We start from the raw sequence: 27,537 nt of genomic DNA, 5'->3' as shown, positions 1-27,537 counted from the left end.
GAATTCACAGCATGGAAAAAAGAAAGAAAGAACAAAAAAGAAAGAGGCTAAAACTTCGAGAAAGAAAATGCAACAGCCTCGCCAAAAACACACAAGAACGCTGCGCGCAAGCCTTATTGTGCGTTTTCTCGTGTCGGGACGGCATTGATCTTGCTTGCAGAAGCTCGCGCTGATTTCTTTCTTTTTATTCCTTCGACCGCTTTATGTTCGCATGAATTACACCTAGCGTGAGAATCGGTCCCGTTGCCAAACGCACTCCGCTCAATGCAAGCGCCGGCTGTGACGGGGGCAGCTGCGGCGGCAACACTCGACCGCGCAATCTCAATGGGGAGCCCGGGGCCATTCCCAGCGGTGCGGTGCCTGTCGTCGGAAGCGGGCTTCCCTCTTCTCACGTAGCAAGACCCCGCCCGCGCCAGCGTGATGCGACCGCCGCCGTTGTTGCCACTTGACTACACCTACGTCACGCATTGGCTGGGCGCCCAGAGCGAAAAGCTCTGACGTCATCGACACCGGAATTAACTTGTTTTGATATTCTCACTGCCGAACTGGCAGGTCTGTTCTGGGAATAAATATTACATGCGCTCCGTTTTCACCAAGTGCCCGCAGCAACAGCTTGAAAATGACATGTCCCCGCTGTCCCACGCCTCCAACGGACTCCTGGCATGAGGCGTTTCTATATTTATCTACTCGCTCAAGCGCACCTAGGAATTATCTAATGAGCGTTAAAGGTAACAGTCAAGCAACAAAACGAAGATATCCGCACTGTGGGCATATAACCTAGCAAGGAAACATGTGGGGAGTGTGGGTGGATATATTGCCCGGGGCAGTTTCCTTCAACTGCTGCGCTGTGCTTTAGCGCACAGGAGCCTGCATTTTTCATTCCCGAGCTCAATCTTATGCAGTCGAATGGTCGTTTGTCAAAGGACGCGAACCGTTTCAAACTGGTTCTTGTTTATCCCAGCGAGGATGTGACAGCAGCAGCAAACTTTTGACAGAGGCAAAGGGCGAACGCTGCCGGGCAGTCCATCCGTGCATTAACGCGCGACTAAAGGTGAGAACGAGTGGTCCCCCTGTCCCGAAAAACAAATATATAGTCGCTATCGGAGCCGCGCCAGCGTCATTTTCATGGTAATGCGTCATCACGCCCTGTCCAGACGATTAGCACGCGCAGGGACAAGTGGTTGACAAGTGGTGGAGAGTGGTATCTGACAGTGATATGCCTATAGAAAGAACGACCGCGCAAGAAGGCGCGCGGATAGTGTCAGCCGGTCAAGGGCGCGCAGCTCAAAAACAAAAACAGCATCCCGTTGCGTCACAGTTTTTGCCTGTCAGGTGGGAAGCCCGACCACAAAGACCGAGAATGCTGCTGTCAAAAGAAGCGGCATATGCTGAAGTCCTCGAGACCTTCTCGGATTTACGCCTGGGTGTGTATGTCACGTCTGCCTAGCAAGTGACGCACTCTGCGAAATGTGTAATCCCTCGGATGCGCGCCACGATCGCTGGCGAGTTAGTCTTCATACTTCAGTGTCGGTCTGCAATGTAGTCGAGTCTGAGCTGCTGAATGCCGATGAGTTAAGTTATAGACATGTATAGGTAACCCCTTTCTTACGTGCAACTTCTAACGGTGTATTGTTTGACATCACGACTGCTCCTTTACCTCCAGCCTGTATGCCAAGTCGCTCGCTCGAACAGTTGCCCGTCTTTTCGATTAACTTCACGAGAAGTTTGACGTCCTTCTCTTGTGGTGGGGAACGTTCGAGTATATCGTGTTGATCTTGAATGAACGCTGATTGGCAGTTCGCCTTAAGGCCTATGTGTTAGCTCTGGACTAGTGAACTTTAGCTTTAAACAAATTAATTTATTATGAATTAGAGGTAATTAGTTATTTGTGCTGCTGTTAGTACGGACGTAGAGGTACAGCTGTTCTCAACTTATGCGTCAACAACTCTGTCAGGAATTGGTGAAAACCTTAGGAGAACTTGAATGGGTACATCGCAGGTGTGCATGTTCTAGATTGCACCTTTGCACAATGTTCTAACAGACCAATCAACATCAAGTTTGAAACGCCATTGTTTCAATTTTCACCCCATACAGTAGCCTTCAGGATTCTTTCTTTCTTTTTTTTTGCACCCTTTCCACAGAACTTCATTTTATTTGATGTGACAGGTGACGGAGCATCGGAGCCTTAGCGAGCATCCACTTTCAATCAAAGAATTCTTCTGGAGAAACGCATGGCGTAATCGGCTGGGGGAAAAGCCCAGACGGCGATGTTTATGCGATGTGCAAAGTAAGCACCGTTTGTTTATTTTTATTTTTTATTAACGCGTACGTGGCAGTTCTTCCAAGATTATCACCAATAACAAACAACTTTGAAACATTGCTGACAATTTTCACAAACAGACTAGAAAGTAAGAACCACCATATTAGGGATGGGGGAATTTACTAGTAAGAGCCCTTGCCAGATAAAAAAAAAACGGCACAAGAAATGAACAGGCAAACATTGTATGCTTTTGATAGTTTTCGTCCATTCCACCACTTCACAGTATTTTGTTTTATTTTCCCTTTCGAAACATACGTCACCATCATCATTGACAGCTCGCCAGGTCCTCATGTGCTGCTTTATTAATAGCAAAACTGAGAGTGAACGCTTCTAAGTATATCAGTCTAAAATCACTGTTAACCCTGAGAAATGTGTTACTATCGCAGTCTCAATTACAGACCCGAAGAGCAGCGTTATATTGAATAGTTTAATCACACTACCGCGAAAGAAAGAGCTGTAAAAGGTGGAATATAAGCACTCCTAAGGACACGTTGTTTTGTACAATCTTATTCATGCTTCTGCAGTGTGCCAGAAAAAAAGTGAGGGGGGGGGTGGTTAGGGAATGTATTAGGAACGTTGGTACTTCCTTAGATTATCCTGATACAATGCGCAGCCGGCTTCGCGAAGGCATTCCTTACGTTACAAACTGTACATGCCACGATAACTTGCCTGTGACCCATACATGTGGCCATTTCCCACGACCTCCTCGGCGAAACACGTGTAAGAAAAGTTCTGTGTGTGTGTGTGTGTTTTTTTTTTCAAGTCGCACCGGAATGCCCGCACGTGCTGCCGTTAATCCTTGTGAGACCTGCACAGACTTACATGATTGCCGCCTGCGTGGTGCTGATTTCGGGAGGTATGTTCGTGGCACAGTCCGTCACCGTGACCTTGGTATCCCCGGTTATCACTGCAAAAGACCAATTGTCGCGTTCTGAAGCAATATCCTTTCTTTCGTGTCTCCCAACTTTCATTGGCATGAACTCTATAGCGCCGTGAGAACGACCAGTATTGCCAGCTTCACAAGAAATGTAGCGCCATTGGAGCTGAGACGTTTGCATTATTGCTGGCAGTTACGAATGCAGCATGGCCTAAGCTTTAGCCGTGAGATGTTGGCAAGGTCTCAACATATATCCCAGGCGAAGCTCAAAATTGAAGATAGCCCCAATACATTGGACTCAAAGAGCATATTAATAATATAGTTACTTACAGACGCCAGCGATGGCTTCGATGTCTTCTGGTTTGCATTCGTGGACTATGCAAAGTCCGATTTTCACGCCATGTACGATGTCGTCGTTCTGGAACCTAGAAAACGTTGGTGTCTGGAAAAAAAAAGTTGGAAGGTGATTCAACCTCTCATTGAAGTCGGTCGAAGAGAATGTCTTCCTGAGCGAGTCGGGGTGAGAATGGGGCGGAGTCACTGTGCACGGCACTCTGTCGCGTCACCTCTCGCGTGAGGGGAGTAGGAGGAGTGCTTAAATTTTTAAACTGCATCTTCGGGATCGGCTCACGCAAAAAGGGGGCTAGATAGACACCCAGACACCCGATACGGACAAGGGGGGGAGGGGGGGGGGTAATTCGCTAAGGAAGACATTGACTTGAAAAATAATAGATAGAGAAACAGCGGGATAAGCCATTTCTTTTCTTACGCGTGCGTCTCAGATATAAAGGTGAACGTAAAGTAGGAAAGGTTCATAGATCTGGCTGAAAGGGCGATGCTACCCGACGCTGGGGGTAAGCGCGAATTAGGTAAAGCATCAGGAGGAGATTAAACTGGTGAATTAATAAAGTTGATTATGAAGAACCTATGAAGCGTGCAGGCTTCGCACATGATAGCACACGCACTCAAACGTGTGACTTCGGATATCCGCAGCACCGTCTTGTGTCTTGTGATAGCCATTCAAGTCACCGGCGAAGGAAAGACATCCGCTATCCCCGCTCACGTTCGTGTTGCTGTGAATAAATTTTAGCAACTGTGCATAATAACGCTCAGGCCACGCACAGAAGAAAGGCTATACTAGTACTGGCGGTAATTTGAATGCTTTAAGAGAGTTTATTAACAGTTGAGACAGAGTTTACTCTTTTGCGCATTCTGTGCACGCTCGCCTTTTAGTAAACTGTGAACCACTGCGCGCGCGCAGCTGAAGCGCTGCCAACGGCGTTTTCGCAATGCTCAGAATACGTGCAAGTGTTTTTCACGTCAGACGCATTTAAGCTAGCAATCATGTATATACAGCGATATAAGTATTTGTCGTAACATACTATTATTTTGCAGCCCAACGCTGATATAATTTCGTTCCTTGTCACCGTCGCGGTTTAGCATCGAAGATGCGGTGCCATCAAAGGCCCGTAGCTTCGGATTTGATAGCTCAGGTCTGGTCTTGTGCTGCCCATTAAGCCCAGTTTTGGTGCTGTCGTGTACGCTTGACTGTAAGCAGTGAAGACGTAGAAAATCTTAAAAGGACTAGGATGCCAGTAAGTAACATTCGTACACGAAGTAGATAATACGTCCCGAACCCGGCTTCTCCACACAATTCAAACACCGCCGCTAAGATTGTAAATATTGCGTTCGAGGCATGGATATAGATGGCGTTTGCACGCTGAGAGCGAGAATGCGAGCACGTGCGAACACGCTTCCTGCTTTTCCCACTCTTTTAAGTGCAAGCATCGCTATATTAGCGGCAGTGCTCAAGTGATGCGGAGAAACCCGACTAACTTTTGCGGGTCGTTTTACGATTTTGAAAACGGGTAACTACACAGCAATCGTAATACAACTAGCATAGCGCACTAATAACGAGGGACAAGTCCTTACTGCAATTATTATTATTTTCGGTGCTGGCAGCGTCAAAACAAATATGCTTTTTTCGAGTTCGCATGCATGGCACCTGTAGTACCGGCATAGGAAAGTGGCGCCTACTTTGAAAAACCACTGCGGATCTTGCTACAGCTGCTTGAAGAAAAAAATATTTTCGCGTTGGTACGGCATCCTGCAACGCAAGGTCTCCGCCGAGAAAGCGTCGCAGAATTTCTCGTAACGCCGCGTTCGTATCAGTGCGATGTGCGCGTCGACAAACGCAGCGCGAGAAGCGCGTTTACAGTGGAAGCACTTCGTGCTTCACGCGGGCATTCCGAACAACCGCTTTGAATAAGCCAACGACTACCGAGAAACGACGCAGCCACGTGTCGTCTAGTTCACCCAGGGTAGAGCACAGTCGAACTCACTTTCGACGGGGTATTTCTTGCCATTATTTCAACTTTTGCCCCTTTTTATCTTTTTTTTTTCTTTGATACGGTGCCAAGGTTGCAAACCGATACCGGTGTCCTCAGCCGAGCAGAGGAACTCGGCCGCGTCAGAAACGGAGGCCGGTCGGTTGCGGTCCGCTAGAGACAGTTCGTTTCCATGGAACGAAAAGAGAGAGAGAACGAGGGAAAAAACAAAAAAAGAAAGGTAAAGAGTGCGGAGCGCTGTGCAGCCTTTGAAGTGCATACGGTAGGAAGGACATAATGAGTTTTCGTTTGAGCCGAGATTGAGTGCGTAGGGAGTAGGCGGTGAGCGCCTCACCGTGCGTGGAAGATCGGTGCAGTTTTCTCACGCCAGGCCCGCCGAGTAAATGAACAAATGTCGCTCGCGGACAGCTTTGTAGCGAGATTCACGACAAGGCGCGCCTAACGATCCCTGTACGTTGACTGTGAGCTAAACATAGGTGACCACTTTCACAAGGGGCAAGCTGTTTTTTCGGTTAAGTGACTGTGACCTGTCATATATTGCTTCCATTGCATACAATACGTACGCAGCTCTGAGCGCCAATTCAGCCAATCTTATCGCACCCTGCTGCTTTGGTGCTCTAGGCCGAATAGAAATGTTGCCACCAAAGCCTGGCATCAAGGTGGCATCAAGGTACTACGTATGACTCAACACTACGTGTAGGCCACTGACACCGCTGCAATACTATACTATTAGCGAAACTTGCATCAACACTACACTTATTCCAGCCGCGCAAAGCTGCTAATGCATTCCTTCTTTTTCTTTTTTTTATTCTTGTTGATGTGCCTTCAGTTCAATGCCGCAAGAGAATAGATGATTTGCTTGATGAGATTGATAAAACCTTGGAAAAGATTGCATCGAAAGAATGGCTTCAACGAAAAAGTGGCTCTATAGTGAGGGCGCTAGACGTGATTGTATAGTAAAAGACTTGGGGTGAGAAAAGCAACATTCACCTCCCCGCCACAGCACTTTTGGTCCACTGTGTGAGCCTGCACGTGCAGCCATTCTACCGACTTAAGCAGGAAGGAATAGGCTGCGAGACCTCCACCAACCACCCCCTTTCCGCCCATATTTCGAATATACTAGGTTTAAACTTGTCTAAAGCAAAATAGCGTGTCTTTGTGGCTTTTCTGTATCGGGCTTTCGCTGTCTTATGACCTTGCGAGTGCGAAATTTGCATCAGCACGTATCTCCACAGGTGGAATCTAGTTGTGAACGCGCGAGTATAAGTTATTCGCTGGTTATTATAAGTTACAGCAAAATAAACAAAACAATATTACATGCACGTTGCGGGAAACTGGATTTAACGCAACGTGTGGGCTAGTAAAATCATGTTGAGGGCGACTTGGTTCACAACATCAAGATTGAGCGCAATGTGTAAACATTCGCAGACGTAGAAAGAAACTCATTCGACAAAAGCTCCGACGACTTTTTTGTGAGGCGTGTTTCCTTCTCTGTCCACATTACGTTTAGACAGTCCCCTCTTCTAAGCGTACATCGTGCTTCCAATCAATACATCAAAGTGCTGGTTTCGTGAAATTCGTGCTACTTTAAATTGTGTGACATTAATTTAACATTGGATATGGTCTCATGTCCCAAAGCAGCACATAACGTGGGACGCCACAGTGGACAGATCCAGTTTGATTTTAACCACTCGGGCTTTTTTTTTTTTTTTTTGACGTGCGTGTAAGTGCTAGTATGCAAGTTTTATTTACATTTTTCAGCATTCTAGCGTGTTGCAAGCACGTGTAGCATGTTGACAGTAAGTGTAAGTATGCCAGCATTTTGGCACGCGGTCTCCGCGGTCAGGAACAGCGTTGAACAATAAAACGGTGTGGTCCCGGAGCCACCGCGACCGGTATACGTGCCTTGCTTTTAAATCGAGGGTACTCCTCCATTTACGAAATTAAAGTTATGTTAGGTGCTTTATTCTCGCTTTTGCGGAAGATTTTTGCTTTGATGAAGCGAAACAATCATTTGACTCATAGATACATAGATACATGCTGTATAGACATGTGCCAAATCTGGCCTCGCCATGGCGGCTCAGTGGCTATGTGGTTCTGCTGCTGAGCACGAGGTCACTTGTTCGACTCCCTGCCTCGTCGGCCGCATTCAGGTAAAGGCTAAACGCTAAAACGCTTGTGTACCTTGTTTTGAGTGCACGTTAAAGACCCTCACGTCGTCAGAATTAATCTGAAGCCCTCCGCTATGAAGCCCACTGGGGATCCTCGGGACGCTAAACCCTACAATTCAATTCCGTCCACTGTAAACATCATGGAAGGAAAGCCTTCCATTGTTTATATGCTCCACAAGGCGAATAATTTCTTCCGCGTTTCTGTTACGGAGTGCTGGCAGTTCTTATTACTGCTTATTTTTGTAAAGTAGTCATGTAAGCCGTCATTATCGTCGAACTGTTCCGTATATTTCAATTTCTGCCTCAGATAAAAATATCTGAGCAGCCACCAAGTCAGATCATTTCTGTCCTGTAAAAAACCACGGTAAGACTGTCGAGGGTACAATGTTGCTTGCGAAAACCGAAGTGTCTAGAACATTTCAAAGCGTGTAGTAACGGCGACCTCAACGTAATGTGTGGTCATCGAACTTCACTGACATTTGCTGCATGTAGAAATAGCAAAGCCGCCTTGGCCGTACGCGGGGTCTCATCGCTTCCATAAGTGCGCGCCGTGCATGGTATGCCAATACGTTTCCGGCACGGGGATGAAGTGAGTTAAAGAACAGTAAGCTTGTGCCTGTGTAGGAAGAGATCAGCGTTCCTTTCCAAGCCAGGCTGTCTGTTCTAACATCGCTCCTTTTCGCAACGGTATGGGTTTTTTTTTCTGTTTTAATTTGGTTACGTCATTTGGCAACGTGTGATACTTTTGTAACTTTTAAAGCGGGCTACTAACTGTCAGATGTAGTCCCCCATTACGAATATTTTTACCATCGTGAATACTAACACTTAATGCTTCATATCGGGGCTTACGGTCAGCACATCAACTTAGCGCTTCAGAATTAGCTTTCTCCATTTCGAAATAGACTTTACACACATTCCTCAGACAAAGTAGATGACCTGCCTGATTTTTAAGAACTATTCACTGCATAGTGTTTTACAACACTTTATTCTAAACAATTTAAATCATCTGCGCGTTTTCTTTACAGCACGAAAGGATTTCACGAAAAAAAAAAAAGGAAACGTATTGTCTTTAGCCGTCATATACTTACGTTACATTTTAACATAAGGGCATAACCTGGTTCTAATCATGTCTTCAATTCGCATTTGAAATGGACGAACAGCAGCACAATAGCTGTAACTAAATTCACTGTAATTGAACACTATGAGATGATCTCCGACTGTGCAGGAGCAATTAAAACACTTACATCATTACTTAGGAAAACGCGCGAAAAAAAGAGCAGACACGGCAATGTGACAGCGTTGTCTAGTCATGTCCCCGTTTTATCACGCAGTTCTCTAGCAATCAAGTAATTATCATGTAATTATGTGCCAACAACCTCCGTCCCTCATCTTTCTCTAAAGCCCTATACATTTCGTACGCTTTCTTTGTCTTCGGATGCTTTTGTATGCGAAGTAGCGCAATTAACTTAACAAGCCCGTCTTCTCCACAATGACCTCCTGAACTGCAGGACTTTTGTGACACGAGTCAATGTTTTCATCTCAACCGTTTGCGAAGCATACTAAGATCGCAGCGTAGAGCGCCCACAGCTCGCCTCATGCCCTGTCTCTCCCGCATAATGGTACGGAGCATCTTTTTTTTTATTATGCTTGGATTATTAACTGCCAAACTAACAAAAGTGGACCAATCGAAGGGCACAGGTAAGCAGCGCTTCAACTCTCCACCGCAGACAAATAAAAAAAAAAAAAAGGAACGAAAACACCCAGCACCCGGGCACGAGCACCGCGGCATGCGCTGGAAACAGGGCACGTACCCTCCTGTGCGAGAGGCGTAGGGCATCGTCCACGTGTTCTAGGAAGGACATGTCCTTCCCGAGTTTGATGTACATGTTACAGTACTGGGCGCGCACCTTCTCTCCGCCGTACTCGTCCCGGATTACCGTCTCGATGCACTGGTCGTAAGCGCCCAGATCGGACAGCGATCCCTGGAACAGGCCGGTTGGGTACTTGCCCGATGCATCAATCACTGCGAAAGGAGGAGAGCCGTAGGTTAGGATTGTTGCTTGTTTACTCGTCGATCCAATCTCCCGGCGAGCTAGACCGAATGCAAATCTGCTGGTGTCGCGAGACCGGCTGTGGTTGGCGTTCACAAAGGGCGACAACCGAGTAACGTGCAGCGTTTGTGTCTGTTACGCTTCGTGTGGGTTCATCTTGTCGCCGCTGCGATCAGTCGATGCCAAAACTATTTGTAGTGTAGTTTCATTCGGAGAAGTGACGTAGGGCATGAGTATGTTTAGTCTAGCTGCATCACTCTATAGCAACCAATTTGAAACAAACAAGAAGACAGTCTTATTTCCCATTAGCCCACCTTAAACTTTACTGACACGTCGCGAAGGCAAAGGCGAGGATAGATGTGTTTGCGGCTAGCTATGTCTTCAGTTACGTAAGAATACGGTTGTTGCTAAGCTTCCTGGAAAAGATCTACTTGATTTGCTGGGAGAATTAAAAAAGCGAGGGGTGCGTTTTCTTTCTTTTTTTTTTTTGTCCCATGTCGTATGAGATGCCATAGCAGATCGAGGATGCGAGTGGATCAAGCGAGGTTCGTATGCTTGCATTGCTATACGCGCGCACGTATTGATGGGTGCTGGCGTACACGTATGCGCCAAGGTAAATTAAAGGGGGGAAGGAACTTGTCACTGATAACAACGAACTGAAATAAAGAAACCAGTAAGCTGTGGAGTTGCGAGCGCACCACCAATTAGACCATCTTCGCAGCGAATGGGATGTTATCCTATTCTCTCTTGATTCCCGGAAAAACTAGCTGCAGGTGCGCAGAAGGAGTGGACGTTGTGTTTTCTCCTCTGTCGCACCTCTTTCAGACGACGAAGTCGGCGCGAAGTATTCGTCGAAAGAAAACATCAAGAAAAGTGACTTTCGTTATTGGTCTTCTTGCGCCTACACCGCCAGTCGTCGGTACGCCGTGTCGGTTGCTTTGCGACCCGCTGTAAATAAAATCTGCCCTTTCTTTATTTTATGCATCGCTGTTAACCTCCCGCTATTAGTCGACATGAAGAAGTTTCAGGGGGTTTACGTCGATTTGAAGATACGCACTGCAGCGCACCAACAGAGTATCTTCAACAGTGCGAGCATCTACAGCAGGAAATTTCTAATTTAGCAACCAGCCTTCCATCCTGACTTATTCTCTTGCATAGATGGAAAAAGGTGGCCTCAGTATTCTTTTTTTCTTTCAGTCCTTTACGCTCAGATACGCGCCTGGCTACGTTTCTCTTATTTGCGTTCCCACTCCCTTATTATCAATTCCAGAAGCATGTTTCTTAGCACAGCTCAGGAGAAAAACCGTATCAGAACAAAAGCTTGGGTAAAACGGGGCTGGTCTGTTTTTGTCTTCTATTTAAAGTTTTTTCCATTAACTCTATGTTGGTGCCTGTTAGATTGCGCCGGCTACTCCTCTTCTCTTAATTCATAGATGAGCTTCAAAAAAACGTAAAACAAAGAACTGAAAAAGGACTGTAGTGACAACAGTTCTAAATTTCACCTACACACAACAAAAACAAATGTTTCTGAGCAGTTCACAAAATTAGAATGTTCATTTTTTAAGTACAAATTACGTCCCTTGTTGGTAGAAAACACAGCGCACACGAGCACACACGCAAGAGCTACAGGAACATGATAACAAAAGTGATTACAGAAACACAAATGTGTTAAAAATGTGGGAAGAGAATGAATACCTTCTTCAAGTTCATCGTCGTGATCAAAGTTACAATAACAAAATCTTGTAACTTTGAGATATTCATCAATATTTAAGGAACTGTACTAATGCACGTGCTGGACTGTTTAATTAAGGTCATGCACCCAGGATTTCATTTAGTGATATTGGCCTCCTATCTAGAGCATGTATCTTCGCGAAAAGCATAATTTTTGCGGCGCAATAGAAGATGTTCTATGTCTTCTTCAGTCTCCTCACACGATCACACAGCGCTGTCGGTATTTCCTATGTAGTACAAGAAGCATTTAGTATGAGAATCCTGTTCAATTATCAGACTTCCTAACTTGTACTAGATAAGCAGGAAGTCTAAATGCTCCCAGTGTTTACTTCCGCCATCTCCACAAGTGCATATACTTGTTGGATTAAACAAATAATGACATGCAAATAAAAAGTCAGCAAAACTTTGGAGCACTAGCTGACTACTAGTGGCAAATTTCTCGAGATCATAACACTAATATATTTTACGTGCGCAAGTTACTCAGCCATGTACCGAAATCACTCAGAATCAGGCAAATAATAACCGAATGAGAGCATTCAAAACTTTCTACTTTCAAGTTTCTTATTGTTAGCAACCAACTGAAAAAGGGTAACAGCAGTATCAGCGCAATCTACAATCTTTTTAAAGAACACTTTCAAATATAGCAAAAGATATGTAAAATAACAATATTTTAAACAGTATCTTAAGTTTTCAGTTACTTTAATCATAAGTCTAAAGAAACCTTAAATAATGTTTGGTAGAGCACTCGGTTAGCTTGTTGCCACACCCTCACGCTACCCGAAAATGTATGCACATTTTCAGCATACTCTGCAAATTTATGTCAGTGCATTTCCCCGCGTATCTTATCGGCCGGTAAAAGCGAAGGCATTTCGCTCTTGAGTCCGGTCGTGTGGCGACTCCGTTAATTCCACCGGCAGCTCATGAACTGGTTCCGCCAAACTCTTCCAGACAAGGTCAGCGATATCGAGCACTCTGCACACGAGGAGAAACGCGTCTCCTTCTTTTTTTTTTATTTTTTTATTTTGCCTTGGAATGGGTCATTCGTCGGTGCATACATGCCTGAACTGCTTTTCGTTCTTTACTTTTCTTCTTCCTTTCTTTTCTTTTTCTTTTCATTTGTCGCGTTGTACTAAGCATGCTTAACCTTCCGTCTAAGTTTGCGTCAGTGTGGTGGATTCTTAACGCGTCAAACTAAATCTAATGGCTATCGGAAGGTCAGTAGACGAAGGCGTGTTGTTTAGGTCACGTTTATTACGTCGAAGCAGCCGGTTTTATTGAGGGGCAGCGAAACGACAGACCTTTGGGTGGTCTTGAGAAAGAAGTGCTTATATATGTATATATATATATATATATATATATATATATATATATATATATAGCCGAATTGCTTTTTATTGTTTTATTGTAGTGTACGCACTGTTTCATGCCTCAACGCTTGAGATAACAATAACGCAGCTGGTCTTCAGTCTGGGATGACGCACTCACAATTAACGGGACATGTATAGGTAAGAGTACAAAGCCCTTCTCTGCGATCAAAACTTTATGCATTGTATTATAATAGCCTGCCACAGGTGCTTTAATAGAGAGACATCCGTTTAGATCTCGCTAGCTGAATGCGGTCGAACGCGAGGTCATGCGAGCACCGTTAGCGATACGTTTCTTCGATACTCGGTGCGTAAGACCTTCAGATTTGTCTACACGATAAACAGCTCTGCGCGACGCCTTGCAATTGTGAAGGGAACAAGCACAGGCAAAATAACTCAGCAGCGAAGTCCACAGATCGTATTGCTGTATCTCCAACGTGGCACTCAACACTGCAACTCGTTTTATTTCGTTAACGATAACATATGTATAGTCAGTAAATATTTGTGTGCTGGTAACACCTCCAAGGTTGTTTATGTTTGTCGCTTTTCCTGCTGTCTCTGTGACGCAACATGATAAAGAAAAGAATGTCGTAACACTTCCTCTGATTGCCGCATATTTCTTATTTTGTTATTACGATCTCTCTATTTCTCTCATGCAAAGTAAATAACAATTACAAAAGGAAAAATGCAACAACGAAGTGAATCACTACGCAGGCGCTTCCAAACACCCGTTCACGAAGTCACTTGTTTTCCGAATGGCAGCTGTTTTTTGCTCACGCTGATTGGTGCGCATCATGGCCGCATCATCTGTCACTGCGTCTCAAAGGTTGTCGGCCACTAGTTAGTTCGCCTGCGCGACAAATACAATAACAAGCGCAAAGAAAGCGGAGTCGCTGTTTACATTCTCTTCTCGCCGTGGTTCGAACGAGAGGGAGACGGGATGGTTGCGCAATGCTTTGTTTTGCTCGTCGTAACCGTGAGGGCTCCGTTCGTAAATATTTCACGGAAAGGCGAGTTTAACGAACGCCTCCACCTATTGTTCTCTCTTATAACAAAGAGCCCATAAATAATTCATCGCACATGCCCCGAGTCAAAATGTTATTGTCTTAGAGCATCCTTTTACGTTTACTTTGTTTCCAATAAATGAGTGGAACAAAATCACGGTAAAGGCACCTGGGTTATTACTGAGAAATTAAGGTGACGCCAAGCAGCTGGATTTAATTGCGTGCCAAGTTCCTTGCCCCTCATATAGTTGACCCATTATGTACGTACGTTATACAACAGACAGATTTAAGTTAAGCATTATGAAAGTGTCTAGAAAGCATAAGCTTCTTCTACGACCGCCTTTTGTCTACGGAGTATATTTTTGTACCTGATGCAAGGACACACAGAGCAATGAACTTTATAATACAACTGTGTGAAGAATAGGTGGAGCAATGTATTCTTTTGCTGTGTTTTTTAAGGTCATTGTGGAATAGACTTCTTTTCAAGGAAGTAACTGCAAGACCTCTGCATCTATACTGTTGGCGCTGGTTGCTTTTGGAGAATAAAAGTAAAAAGAGAAAAGGTAAAAGGGGGGGGGGGGGGGGGGGGAGTCTTTTTTCCTTGTTGTTCGTCCGTGGGGGACACGATTAGTTACATTTGTCATCTGTCGTATTTCTGCACCCTTCACAGCTTCATACCCAGATGAGCTGTCGAATCACTCATCGCGCTACCACATCGCACTCGTCCTGGCGCAGAAAACGCGTCGTGCTGTTGACCGGAAACCTAGCGTCAACGCGCACCATTTTGACCGTTTACGGTGTTCAGACACGTGCTGCGTCAGAAGGGCGTCACGCACCAAGGCATAATGGGACCAGGGTCACCAGTATTCGTGCGCGGCTGGCCGGGTGTTACTATTGAGACATCTAGAGAGAAGAGTTCTGTCAAAACGCTCCCCTAATTTAAGGATGGCCAACATCTTGTTGCGTGGTCCCTCCCGGCTAGTCCATTTTTGCTAAACATCGATAGGAAAACGAGGTACAGTCTCACAAATGTATTGTCATTCATTAATCGAAAAATGTGAAATAAAAATGGGTCACTTGTTTTCTTCTTTTTCTTTTTCTTGATCATGTACATTTTTCCGTGCCACAAAAGTATACCAGGCAGCATTTCGCGTTTTCTGCTCGGCCTTGTTGCAGTAGAGACTGTCTTATGGCTCGACTCCAAAAAACATGTAGTAAGTATCCTGTCCGTATTTCCTGTACTTTGTATCAGGTTGTATGATTAACTCCCTTTACGCCTCCTCGTTTTGTCTGCCCCATTTGTCTTATCTGTACATTTTGTCTCGCGCATTGCTTTTTAAGTGCATCAGCACGAAGGCTCCGCAGCTGTTCCTGGGCTCTACAATGAAGGCTTGATTGACTGATTGATTGATTGGTTGTTGTCGTTTTAATGTATGCGTGCGACCAACACTCAGACCTTATGGTTGTTCCTGGGCACGTTAAATTAGTGACTGACTGATTAATTGATTGACTGATTGATTGGAAGAATTATGCCCGGTATAGCGATGTGCGTCAGGAGAGGTGCCGTAAGGAGAAATCGTCCGAGGCTTTTTACGCGCACCAGAGCCTCATCGCGCGAGCGTCTTCGTATCCCGCTTCCATAGCTGTGAGGCGGCCACGGCTAGGAAACGAACACTGTACCGCTTTCTCAGGAGCATGGACCCCATATACTCATCTAATCTCCGTGTAAATACGTTTTATCGCTCTTTTCTGGCGCTATATTTTCGTGGCAGAAAATGTAACGCGCGTGTAAATAAAGGCACTGTAGGAAAGTTATTTTCGGCTTAAATAATTACGTCTACCTTTTCCACAGGTCCCGAGTAGGCATGGATTGCAGTCACCAGACCACAGCAGGCACGGGTTTATGTTGGGGCAGCCACAAGGGCAGCCGAGTTAAGCGAGCGTCTACATGTTAGTTGCGTGTGAAAGCCGGCTTTCACTGCGCTGGCTGCTCGCGGAGCATCCTCGAGCTAACAGCGCTTAGTGGGAGCTTACTCTTAAACAGTGGTAAGCTTCACGAACGTTTAACTCACTGTTTATCAGGTGAAGGGAACTCTCGGTTAATTTGCTTTGGTTAAGATGGCATATAGAATGTCGGCGTCAGTGGTACATTAGTGATTCACATCCTGGTGAACTGTGTTGTCCAGCACAGGCACTCGACTCGGTGCCTCAACTTCTTTAAAAGCAAAACTCCCGAATCACTGCATCACGTCGGGTGGGTAATTTTCACCTTCCGGGCCTGCGCAAAGTTCCGACAACGCTGAATTACCCTTCCTTTTTATTTCATCAGTTCTTGTTTTTATTTTGTGTCCGCTCGAGTTGGAAATTGTTCGCCCATTATCCCGCACGCCATCGCGAATTCTGCAGCAGGTGTCTTCCGCTCGTGTGCAACCAAAGGCGTGCTCGAGTGCACAGCGAACGTGCATAAAGCCAGCTTCTGTTTATGAAAAACCGAGCTGTTTCCAAATGAGCTAAGCTATAGCCCAGCGGGAGCTGTACGTATAGACGCTGCGTATCCCCGGCAGCTTTCAAACCGTATCCGCATTGCGTCACGTGCGTACACGATGGTGTACGAAGGGCTAACAGAGCGGACGATACTTCAAGGTCGTTAATTAAAGCGACCTTCGCCGCCGCATTTGCTTTTGGAACGAGCGAACCCATTCTCAAGACGGGCCGATACGTGTCAGACGCCGTTCGAGCCGTCTTCCTCACAATACCCCCCCGTCTGAAAAGCGCATCTGGCCGCCTCCTCGGCCCGTGGCGACGCATTTGCATTCCTCCCTCCGTGACTTCCCGAGCGAACCCTAGTGGCCATTGTTTCTAGGGCGCCCCAAACGGCTCAGCAGCTTCCGCTCTCCCGAGGCCAGGCTTCCGTGTTTTCATCGCCCGGCAACCTTCACCGCTGCCCTCGTTCGAGAAATGGGCTTTCGCCTCTGGAGCGATCATCGGGTCCGATGCATCAGCCGCGTTTCTCCGGCGGCACGCGACCGGCGTTCAAGGCCAGCCTACGGCAACAGTGCCACACTGCGCCGAGGCGGGCAGCCGCCGGTTATCCCTCCGGTGGGACCTCTTCGTCGTCGACTGGGGCGCACGCAAGGCTATAGGCGTGCGCGCTCGGCGCGTTCGCCGATAACAGGTTAGACGCCTCCGCCAGGCGACGCTTCCTGTCCGAGAATTACACGAGAGGCTGTGCCCGCGGCCAGCCCTCGCAAGCCTCCGAACACCCGGGCTTGCGCCACATCGAGCAAGAAGCTGCATTGGCAAGCGACACCGACCCGCTTTGATCCGCGCGGCGGGGAAAATGCCCCCTTTAAGTATTTGCGGGAGAAGTCAGGAAAACTGGGACCCATGGAAGGGCTGCTATGCTCGACGCCTCAAAGCGATACCGCATAGCGCATTCGAATCCAGTGGACTCGCCATCCTTGAAAAAGAGAGAGCACCTTCTGAATAAGCGCAACCGCATACTTAGCTAAAGCGCGTCCCAATGCTGCTACTGTACAACAGCAAATATTTTCTTGACGGCTACTGCAGTCTTTCTGGCCTTACATATTAAGGCAAGCCAGTACTTCGAGCGCCTCGCGGCCTTATAGCCCCGTAAATGTAAGACATCGATGTAACGAAAGCAGTCTTTACGGTCGTCCTTGAACGACCTGTTCGTGAAGCGTGAACGATGCGAGACAACACGATCGTTCTGACCGACTTGCAGTGAACGGCTGCTTTCAGCCTTGCTATTTGGGTTGTGATTACGGAGGTAGCTCTGTACGCAGCAGCATGGAGACTGTGAACGGGCTCGGACAGCTATTTACCATCGTTTCTGCCTTCTAATTCTAATAACGACACTTGTTTGCCGTGCAGGCCAATTTATTTCGGGAAAATGATGGGATAGTCACGCACCCCGTTTGTGACTGCGCTCGCTGCAGAGTGCGAAAACGTTCTTGACCGCGCTATGCTTGAAGAGCCGCCCTTGTCAAAGGCCAACTGGCCCACACCGCGACATCTGCGCACGCAGATGACGCGTTATGACGTACATACTGCGCTACAAAATATGACACTTGCTACGAGCTCCCTCGCATGCACGTGCATATTATGCGCTTCTTTTCGTTCCTTTAATTTGCCTCCTAGCACACAAAATCTTGGTACCCTTTCCCAAGCACAGGGTAGCCAACAGGGTGCTGCTCTAGTTCACCTATCTGTCTACCTCTCTAGTTCTTTTCCTCTCTCTCTCTCTTCTGCTGCTGCTTCTGCGGCTTATGCAAGGGATATTGATTAGCGTATAATTATTTTGCGTGTAACAAGTCTGTCAGGAGCCCTGTGTTCTGTCCGCACCCTAAAGAAGATCTAAATCCTTCGTTTAAATTTGTGAATTTCACTTATCTGCACTAATTCGTTAAGTATCCCGACTATGCACCGTGAAGATAAGTCGATCATGCTTAATTATGACACCTCACGTTTCAGTGTGCTTGGTACTTTTCAACACTGGCCTTCAACACAGACGCGAGCGTGTGCGCACGTATTGCCCCTGCGAACCTTGAAGTGCGAAGCGCTTCGATGTACGGTTTTGTGAATTCAACATTTACTTGCAAAGCGACAGCATTAAGTTACAAAACTTGGTCACGATCCGTATACACAGAGCGCTGCAGCATTAAGTGGAGCACTGTTACGAAACGGGATATTTTTATTCCAGTCTTCTGCATTATACGGAATTAGTAAATTCAATGAAATTCCGCCAAAGGTAACGAAGGGCTGCGAAAGAAAAACACATGCGATCTCATTCCTGATTCAACGTATTAAGCCACCCAGGGATCCGCAGAGTATCGCAAATGTGTTTCTACTTTTCTTAACCAGGTCGCTGGTGTACACGCCGCGCAGGGTCACAAGACGTGTCCTTATATTCTAGAAAGGAAGGTCAAATCGGAGCCCTTGGTAACACCTTATCGTAGTCGGAAGAATAAATCCCGTGTTCGCTAACCTTCGTTTTGTAAGATTAGCGGCTTTCACTTCCAAACCATGATGTTATAGCAGTTGTGCAATCGCGCCTTGCAACGCAGCAAGTGTAGCTATCGGTTTCGCGCAACACCGTAATCAATGCAAATCACCACGAAGGGCACATCCGCCTGACTTCCGCTCGAGAAAAAAAAAGGAGGTATTATTTGAGTTTGCCGACGATCTTTCATTGCGTACGTTTGTGCCATATGACCGTGGTTGTGTTGATATGACAGCACTCTGGATAATATATTTTCCAACCTGATCTACGTTGCGTTAACGAAACCTGCTCATTGCCTTTTCTTCCTGCCTTGTGTGTAGTCACTGGTTATATAAATTGTCAAGCGTGTGGCAGGCCAGTTATCTGTGTTATTAGTTATCTGCCAGTTATTCTAGCACGACAATTCCCGGCTAATGCGCTTTTATTAATGCACCCCTCACTCGTAATATGCCACATCCTCGCGGTGGTTAGTTACCTGTCACGAATATCAGAAGTGTTCTACCCTAAAAGCTATCATAACAACATGCACGCAGACATATGTGGCTTATACGTACGCGTATAGTTACACATGGTTGTGCTCCTAACACTATGCTTGCAAGTGTGCCTCCCTTCTCGCGACTCTACGGGCCGTTACACGCGCGACGATATAGCCGCTGCCACTTGACTGCATCGTGAGGCTCACTCGCGATAAACTTCATTGCGAACGTATACGGAAGGTGAAGCATCCTATTCCCAGGCCTTTCTTCGTAGTTTCTTTCTTTCATTCTTTTTTTTTCTACTGGTGGCGGGAAAAGAAGGCATCGGTAAAGGTATACGTCAAGGGGTCACATTCCAAAAGGTTTTGATCGGCACATGCACCGTCCGATATGCTTTTGACAAAGATAGCACGCGTAAAGCGCATTGTTTTGTCCCCTGGCGTCTTCGCGAGCCTACAGCGATGCACTCTACGAAATTCTATTATCAATGCAGAAAGCAAGCATCTAGTGCCGCGTTTATCACATAGAGGCATATTGACGTCAGTGCCAAGAGAACGTGAAAGTTTAAGAGCTGTTGTCCGTGAATTGTGCTGTTCGCTGAATATCGGAGAGTTCGTTTGTAAATTACTTCGTTTTCCTTTGCAGCATGCACTGTCAACTAGGGGAGCACGCGTGGCAAAGGAATTAAATATTAATTCTGTTCTGAATATATATGATAATGCATTTAGACGATGTATGCACCACCCACTGACTAGAGGCTGTCCTACATTAGGGACTGTATTACATTAGATTACAGACTGTATGGTTAGGTGACAGTATTATTGGTATTTTTGAGACTTTCTTCTACAGTGTCGTGGAGTTATTAAACTTGGATATTGTATGTAACACGTATTTTTTTACGTTGTAGTGTTACTGTGAAAACGTTGCATGACAAGTATTTTTTATGTTCTGGTGCTTGTATGAGAAGGTTGTTCGACATGTAATCTTTAATACTGTATGTTGCATGTTAGACGCATTAAAGAGCTAAGGAGTAGCTGGCGCCTTATTTGTGCGTCAACACCTTCTTATACCATATCAATAAAAAATATTCATATTTGATTCCCGAGCGATACAGTGGATGAAAATGTATTAATAAATTTAGTAGTCAACCATAGCGCTCAATTACGCGCATTTTTCGGGGTTTTTTTTTTCTCTCCTTCGGCAACGTCCCACATCGTGGACGCAAAGCTGCGTCGCTGCCTTGCGGCAAGAAATATTAGCATGGGTGCAACTTCTTCGACCAGTTTTGTGAATGCATAATGTGTAGGCGAACATGCATATTTCATCAAGCATTCAAAAAAACAATTTATGTAGTGTCATCACACGCGCACATAAATATGTAAGCGGTCACTACGTACTCGCGCATGCCCGAGTTCGGCAATACTTCATCGAAAAAAAAAAAGCTGTGAGATTTGCATGTAAAAAAAATGCAAGTAAAACTGAGCACGGTCTCTTTTCTTGTCAGAGATGCACGAAAAAAATTTCGCCCCCATGTCACCCGCAAAATGTCATCGCCGTCACAGTAGCGCTCCCCTTTACGTCTAGCGCGATAGTATGATGAAGGTGTAGTGCAGCTCGATGAGGAGCTAGAAACTGAGACCTCCGTTCGGAGATGATGTGCTGGGAGCGATCTAAAACTTGTCCAACATCTCGCCCGTGCCAGTCACCACGGGGTTTTTTGATGGACGGCTCTCCCACTCTTTCTTTTTTTCTTTTTTTTTTTTCCTTCCCTTGTGTTTGTTCAATCGGCCGCGAAGGCCGCGCGTGTTACAGGCGGTGCCGGAAGGCGCCGCTCCGGGCGCCCTTGCACCCGTTGTCTGTGCACAGCGGTTAACCTCCGACAACGCAGTGATTTGCACCGAGCGGCGGCGAAACGCACCTGGGCACTGCAGAGGGCACCCGTCAATCTGCGTTACCTTCGACGCCATTGTGTAGGATATTGTGTAACGCTTGTCGGTGATCAATGAACGCGCTACGCGGGATTCTCTGCCGCCAGCTGCCGGTGTTTTCCCGCAGAAACGAATGGGGGCGGGCTTCCCTGAAGTGTCTCTCCTCGGCGCGCTCGTTCGTCTCGCGCCTGATTAAGCGGCGACGCGTCTGGGATTCCACGCAGCTGGCGATTTGTATACGACGCCGTGTCGCAACATTTCAGGCGAGCGCTGCGGCAATGAAGGTGCCCGTACAGTCTATCCCATCTGGCATCTTCCACTCTTCAGCGTACGCAAGCGAACGAAAAACAACAGATGGAGTCATTCTTCGCGCAGACGTTAGTAACGGAGGCGTTCTACCGTGTGTCCCAGCTAACTTTAGCCAAGCTGTTCAAAGAAGAAAAAAAAATGGTTAAAGAGAGAGAGAGAGAGAGAAATCGTTAAAAAATTATGGTCCAAGATGCGGTTGTACGATCTACGGTATTCGGTCGTCAAGCCTGTGGTGACTGAACACTTTAGGTTTTATAATCATACCTTGCACTGTGATCTTTTAATCTTTTGTTTTCTTTGCACAGCTTGGCTAACGTTTGCTGGGACACCCTATATAGCGTTTATCTAAGGTTGCTTCAGCGGCGCGGAATCCTGAAATTGTCGTTTTCGCTCGCCATGCAGAAATCCATGGACCGCCTGGTACAGGCCCGAAGTCCACATAAGCACACTCGACAGACAAAAATGCTGCTAGTCGCCGGAACTCTGGATTGGTGTACGTATTTTTTCAAGTAGCGCATGTGCCAAAGGACGGACTTAAGCACGTCCTTTACACACACAGGCTACAAAGCACCATGTGGGAGCTTCATTTTGCATTCTAAAGAGCAAGGTGGAAGTTTTCTGAGCTCCGGCTTTTCGGCATCATTTTGGAAAAGGACAAAGGGAGAATGAGGGACACTCAAAGCTAAACTTAGTAACTTGTCTCACTACAGGACATTCAAGTGAAAAAAAAAAAAAAAATGAGAGCGGCAATAGTCAGTACTCACTCCGCAGCGTCCATGGCTCGAAGTTCCTCAAGCTGTGGACGAACTTCAGCAACTTGAAGGCGCATTGCCGTGACATTTTCGCGTTCAGAAACTGCTCAGCCATGGTGTCGTAAGAAGCGTCCAGGCGCTCGCGAATAGCCTGGCGCATGCGATCCACCATGCGCAGCTGTGGTGCTTGTGTTGTCGTGGCCATATCGATGGCACCAGCGAGTGTAGTGAGCGCTTCTTCGGCAGTGGTGTTCTGTGCGGCAGCGGTCTTGGGAGTACTGAAGAGCAGGGCTGCCGCTCCCAGAAGAAGAAACACGGCTCGGCCCGGCGCCCGCGCCATGGTGTCTCGGGGTGAAGCCGGCACGACGGTCGCTTCTCTGCGCGGAGCTGTCGCGTCAACGGCGGCGGTGGTTCTCCAGATGCGAAAGCAGCCGATCGAGAGGAGAGCGTCGGAAGCGCGAACGCGGGAGCAGCAGCAGTCTCCTCCGGAGCGCGGGGTCTCTCTGTGCGATTCGGGATGGCACCGCGGTCTCTAAAAGCTCGCGCCCGGTAAAGCCTCCGGTGGCCCACTGTGATGTGTGTGTGTGCCTCCGTTCGGCGTATGGAAATCAGCCTTGGTCGCGGTGGGCCTTTGTGGCCGTGAAGGAGGCATACTCACCTCCCCCCGCTCCCTTCCTCTCGCCCAACGTGTGTCAGAGGAGAGGGCGTCCGCGTGTCTTTACGTCAATGGCCTCACGGCTAGTCTCTCTGCGCTCTGAGTCCGTGCACGAGATTGGCGCGAGGAGGAAGAAAGATAGAGAGAGAGAAGGGGCGCTGTGCCCACCACCGACGCCCCCCCGTTCGCCCGACGCGGCTCACGTGTAATTGCCGCCTCCTGGTCGACAGCCTTCGACTCCGGCCGCCGGAGTTCCCGTCCAACGGGCGGTGCGAAAACAGTTCGCGCGAAACAAAATACGCAACGAGTGAAACGTGACATCTGACCTCGGCGCGATTGTTATGGACGTGTGACCGAACAGAGATCTCCAACGATGACGTCGGGCTGCATCTATTTCCAGGTTGACGCAGCAAGACCGTTTCCCATAGTGGAGAAAGATAACTTTCTCGCGCGGGTCGTGGGAAATTGTAGGACGACAAGCCTTCTTTAATCATTCGCATCACAACAGCCTGCCCTGGCCACGTTCTTCGTCATTTTTTTTTCGTTTAGTTTTCTCTCAACTGTAATTTGGTCTCGTGAGTATGTGAGCCTGGGTTGCATAAAACAGATTTTTTAATATCTTATTTTGTTATTATGCTTGCCAAGTGTGCGTATACATAACGTGAAACTTTTAGGTCATTTAGTCACAGCCGTGTAGTTCCCTACGGTTTTCTTAAAAAAGAAAGAAAAAAAAGTGTCCACGCCCGCTTTTAATTCGCTTATTTTCTTGCGGTGACGGCCACACCAGAGAGCTGGCCACAGTCACAGTGAGCAGGCTCGTTACTTTCTTTCACAGCGTATGAGACACTCATTGTTTTACGAGAATGACGTAGCCGTGCCTTTTGCACACTGACTGTCCTTGCATAATGCAAGAAAAGATTCAAAGCGACGGCTATCCTGCTTCGTCGAGCTGAATGCAGCTAGACGTATTTACCCGCAACAATGTCTCGCGTGGCATATGAAATGTGGACAAGTGAAGAAACTAAGGATGCACGGGCAAACCCAGCCCTTGTTTCGCTATCTGCCGTCTGTAAACTCTCGTCGAGCAGGAAAGAGTGGGTGAGATTTCTAATTGAGCTCGTACCCGTTATTTTTGTTATCTAGACTGGCAACTCCTGGTGTTTTAGGTCACTGTTACGTCTGGGAATACGTAAAGAGTTTGCAAACGTGCCTTACATTTTCTCTACTTTTCGTGTCCAAGAGCGAAATGTTCCAAGGGAATCAAATGAAGGGGTAATTTGAGCTTTTCCCTCAAGAAAATAAGAAAAATGAGAAATAATACGGTGTACTGCGTGTCTGCTTACAGACTTCACAGCATTTGTACTGCAAATAACAAAGGTAGCGCTGCGGAACGAAAATATGGAGAGAATTGACTCGCTGTGCATGTCCCCGCTCGTGTCATTGCCTCTGCATCACTGTATACCATTCTTGCGAAATTGCTGGTACACGCCAGCAACTACTGCTCACATTTATGTATGCGGTATAGACAGAACTGCAACGACGTACAATGACGTACGTGTATATTGCCTCATTAAGTAGATTCAAGAAAACGCTGAGATATTGAGATATCCGAGCCTGACACTTCATCCGGTTCACCTCGGCAGCACGCGAAAGCGGCACGCTATATGCGCACTTGCCAGTGTACTCAGTTAGTGCTCCTATATACACTGTTTTCGGTGGCATTTTTATGATGTGCTTAGCTTTACGAGACACGAATTTAGTGTCGCAGTGATCTCGCTCGCTCGTACGGCGGCGCCATTGTGGCCAGGTCGAGCCTATTCCCTATGTTCCCTTCCGGCCTGTTAAACACGCCCGAAGTTGTGTGCAGCGGCGGCGGCCGTGCGATAATGACATCGCGAAACGATACCCGTTTCATATTCTGCGGGTACGGAAGGATATGCAACGTTCACGAGTACTTCAAACGAAGCAGTTTGGTTCGCGGTGCTGACTTTTACCCCGCTAATCACGTGTACTGCGTGAGGGAAGAAATCAGCAGTGTCGTCGGTCTGTGGGAAATCTTCGAAAAGTGCGTGGCACAAATGAAAAGCATTGAGTACGGCGTGCGCTTAGAGGTGAGCACACTGTTTTTCTTGCTACGCATTCCGGTGGTTATCGAATTACCTGTTTTGTGTAGTGCTTGCATTTTAGAAAGCTACGTTTTATCGCCAGCTTGGCGAGTCCGCTAAGCCCATGATCGCACGCATTGTTTAGCACGCGGTCGCCGGGGCTAACGATGTGCGCTGGCCGCAGTATCGCGGCCCGGGTTTGACGATAGCAGAAAGCGGGCCAGCCCGGCCCGACGATATTAACAGAGCAGCGGCCAGGTCGAGCGGGCCGCCGGTACCGGCCAGAATTCACATAGTTTATGGTCCGTAAGTGCTCCTTGCCATGCATGAAAAATTGCTCCTGCAATTCATAAATAAAGCATAAAAAGCTTTTTTGTGCAGCTTAAAAACGAGCTCGCGGTGTAAAATCAGGCTGTAAACGCAAGCAGATGCAGCAAGCTCAGCTCTCCGCTCTTTGCTCGGTGCACCTGCATGGGGTGGTTTAAGTTTCGATACGTTGCACGTTCACTAGTAATAATAAAAGAAAACAAGGGACACCACTATGTCCTAATAATGTCCTGCAGAACAGGCAAAAGAAAGCGCGCGAAGAAAACACATGTTTGTTTACCTTGCGCACAGGGCGGCTGCAATCAGCCTCGTACAATTTCCAGGGAAATCAATCAAATTCCACCTTCGGGCAGCATCCCGGCGGCGTTCTTATAGCCTTTGTGACATCTATACCCAGCAGCAGACCAATGTTTTTTTTTTTTCTTTTTTCTTTTTTTCCGCGTCGCTAGTGGCCATTCTCACCACTGCGTTGCGGAGAGCAGGGAGCGTACACATTTTGGCGGCAGTCGCCACAGTGCCGGATTCAAAACAGCAGCACGCAGGCCTACAAAGGTGCGTCGTCAGAATAGCATCAAACAGACCTGAGAACCAGGAGCGGAGCTAGCGTACGCAGAATGAAATAAAACTGTAAAGAACCGACGCAGCACGAATGGCGCAAAAGTCCCGTATACGCAATCTGTGGGCCACTTGAACAGCTGCTTCGGGACTCAGTGGACTAACATTAACAGGGACAGGCAGTGCGTTATCCCGACTACAGTTTATCGGCACGTCTGTGGTTAATGTCGGGAGTGCCGAGAAAACTGTTTAATACTAGAAAACACAATGCATGGCCTGCGTGCCACGGCGCGAAACGCCTTGCTGGGCGTCCAGTGAGATAGTCCGACGAGATCAAATGCGCCGTCATTCAGCAGTACTAATGTGCCTACAATTTTTTTTTTTTAGGATTCAAATTCTGCCTTGCAAAGAGACAGACAGGGGATGCGCAGAAAAAGCTGTCAGAAACAGCTTGACAAAGCCATAGCCCCCTTTCGCTTGGCAGTGGCTTCACAGCAAGGCTTTTAAAACAAAGGTAATTGCAGTGTAATAACAGTTACACAATAACGAACAAGTACAAAAGAAAACGTAACAATATTTAGGCAATACTTAGATAATATTCACAAAAAAAAAAGGAAAACAGCTAGAACCTACATGGTAACATACGTTCGATACCCTCTCTGAACATCGCGACGTCAGGCGAAAGAATTTACGCAGTCAATTATGCCACCTTTGAGCTTGTTGTGCGTGATGACAGGGTCGCAAGAGCCGGACGTCTCGACTTTAAAATCGCAACTTGGTATGGTCAGGGGCTAAGAATCCATACGTCATGGAAAAGTGATGGAGAGGCGGGAAAGAGCCGGTGGCGGTTTGCCTTCTTTTTCTCCATTAAGCTCCATATGACGTTATGTGCGTTTGCTGCTAGCCCCCCATATACATCATGTACGAATTTCATTGCGGCAAGTATAAGTGAATGGCAGTTGTTCTTGAACGGTGAGTATAATTGCGAGAGAAACGAGCCAGCGAAGGCGTGAAATTCAAGCGTGACTCCTGTGGCAACACACTGGCTTGGCCCCGGCAACTGGCCTCAATGCAGCTGAAAGAGTGAAAGAGAAATTACTCATGGGGGCTAGCACCTATGTTTGTTCCGCAACTGCTGTAGTCTGTGCAGCAGTCCTTATGTCCGGACGGCAAGTGTTGAACCGAAATTATTTCTGGAAAGACCGCCAGCTTTTGAAATTGCATTCCAGTTGCGAATTTGATATGGCTGCGTCTTGCATAGACGTCTACACGCTGTTTTGTGTTCTTTATTTGATACGAATTACCGCATTTGCATGATATCTCGATGTATCATTTGGTAACATTTATCTGCGCTGATATGTCTGGACTGAGCCATATGATTTTCTTCGTATACGCAGAAAATGGTTAGACGAGCAACGGAACTGTGGGAAATTCTGCGCGCTATTCATGTAATTCTCTCACGGAGATACATTAGCTATTCAAAACACATTCAGAAAATTCTTCTTTGGGTGTTGCTTCAGCGTGAAAGTGAAGGAAACGTT

At 46.9% G+C, this 27,537-nt stretch overlaps 1 protein-coding gene across 1 annotated transcript in view; it reads right to left on the bottom strand.

Moving 5' to 3' along the window:
* LOC119434844 (nose resistant to fluoxetine protein 6) overlaps window positions 1–22,991 on the bottom strand; it is a 44,416-nt gene extending 21,425 nt beyond the window's left edge. Inside the window, exons 1-4 of the mRNA XM_037701899.2 lie at window positions 22,367–22,991; window positions 9,528–9,739; window positions 3,528–3,639; window positions 3,143–3,227 (exon numbers count right to left, since the gene is read on the bottom strand). Coding sequence (XP_037557827.1) covers window positions 3,143–3,227; window positions 3,528–3,639; window positions 9,528–9,739; window positions 22,367–22,694 — 737 coding nt within the window. The 5' untranslated portion in view covers window positions 22,695–22,991. The remainder of the gene's footprint in view (window positions 1–3,142; window positions 3,228–3,527; window positions 3,640–9,527; window positions 9,740–22,366) is intronic.
* Window positions 22,992–27,537: the final 4,546 nt, after the last annotated feature.

This window comes from Dermacentor silvarum, chromosome 1 (genome assembly GCF_013339745.2).
Source record: "Dermacentor silvarum isolate Dsil-2018 chromosome 1, BIME_Dsil_1.4, whole genome shotgun sequence".
Classification (NCBI taxonomy): domain Eukaryota; kingdom Metazoa; phylum Arthropoda; class Arachnida; order Ixodida; family Ixodidae; genus Dermacentor; species Dermacentor silvarum.
Note: the sequence above shows the minus strand (reverse complement) of the source record. Positions and strands in the feature narration are given on the sequence as shown.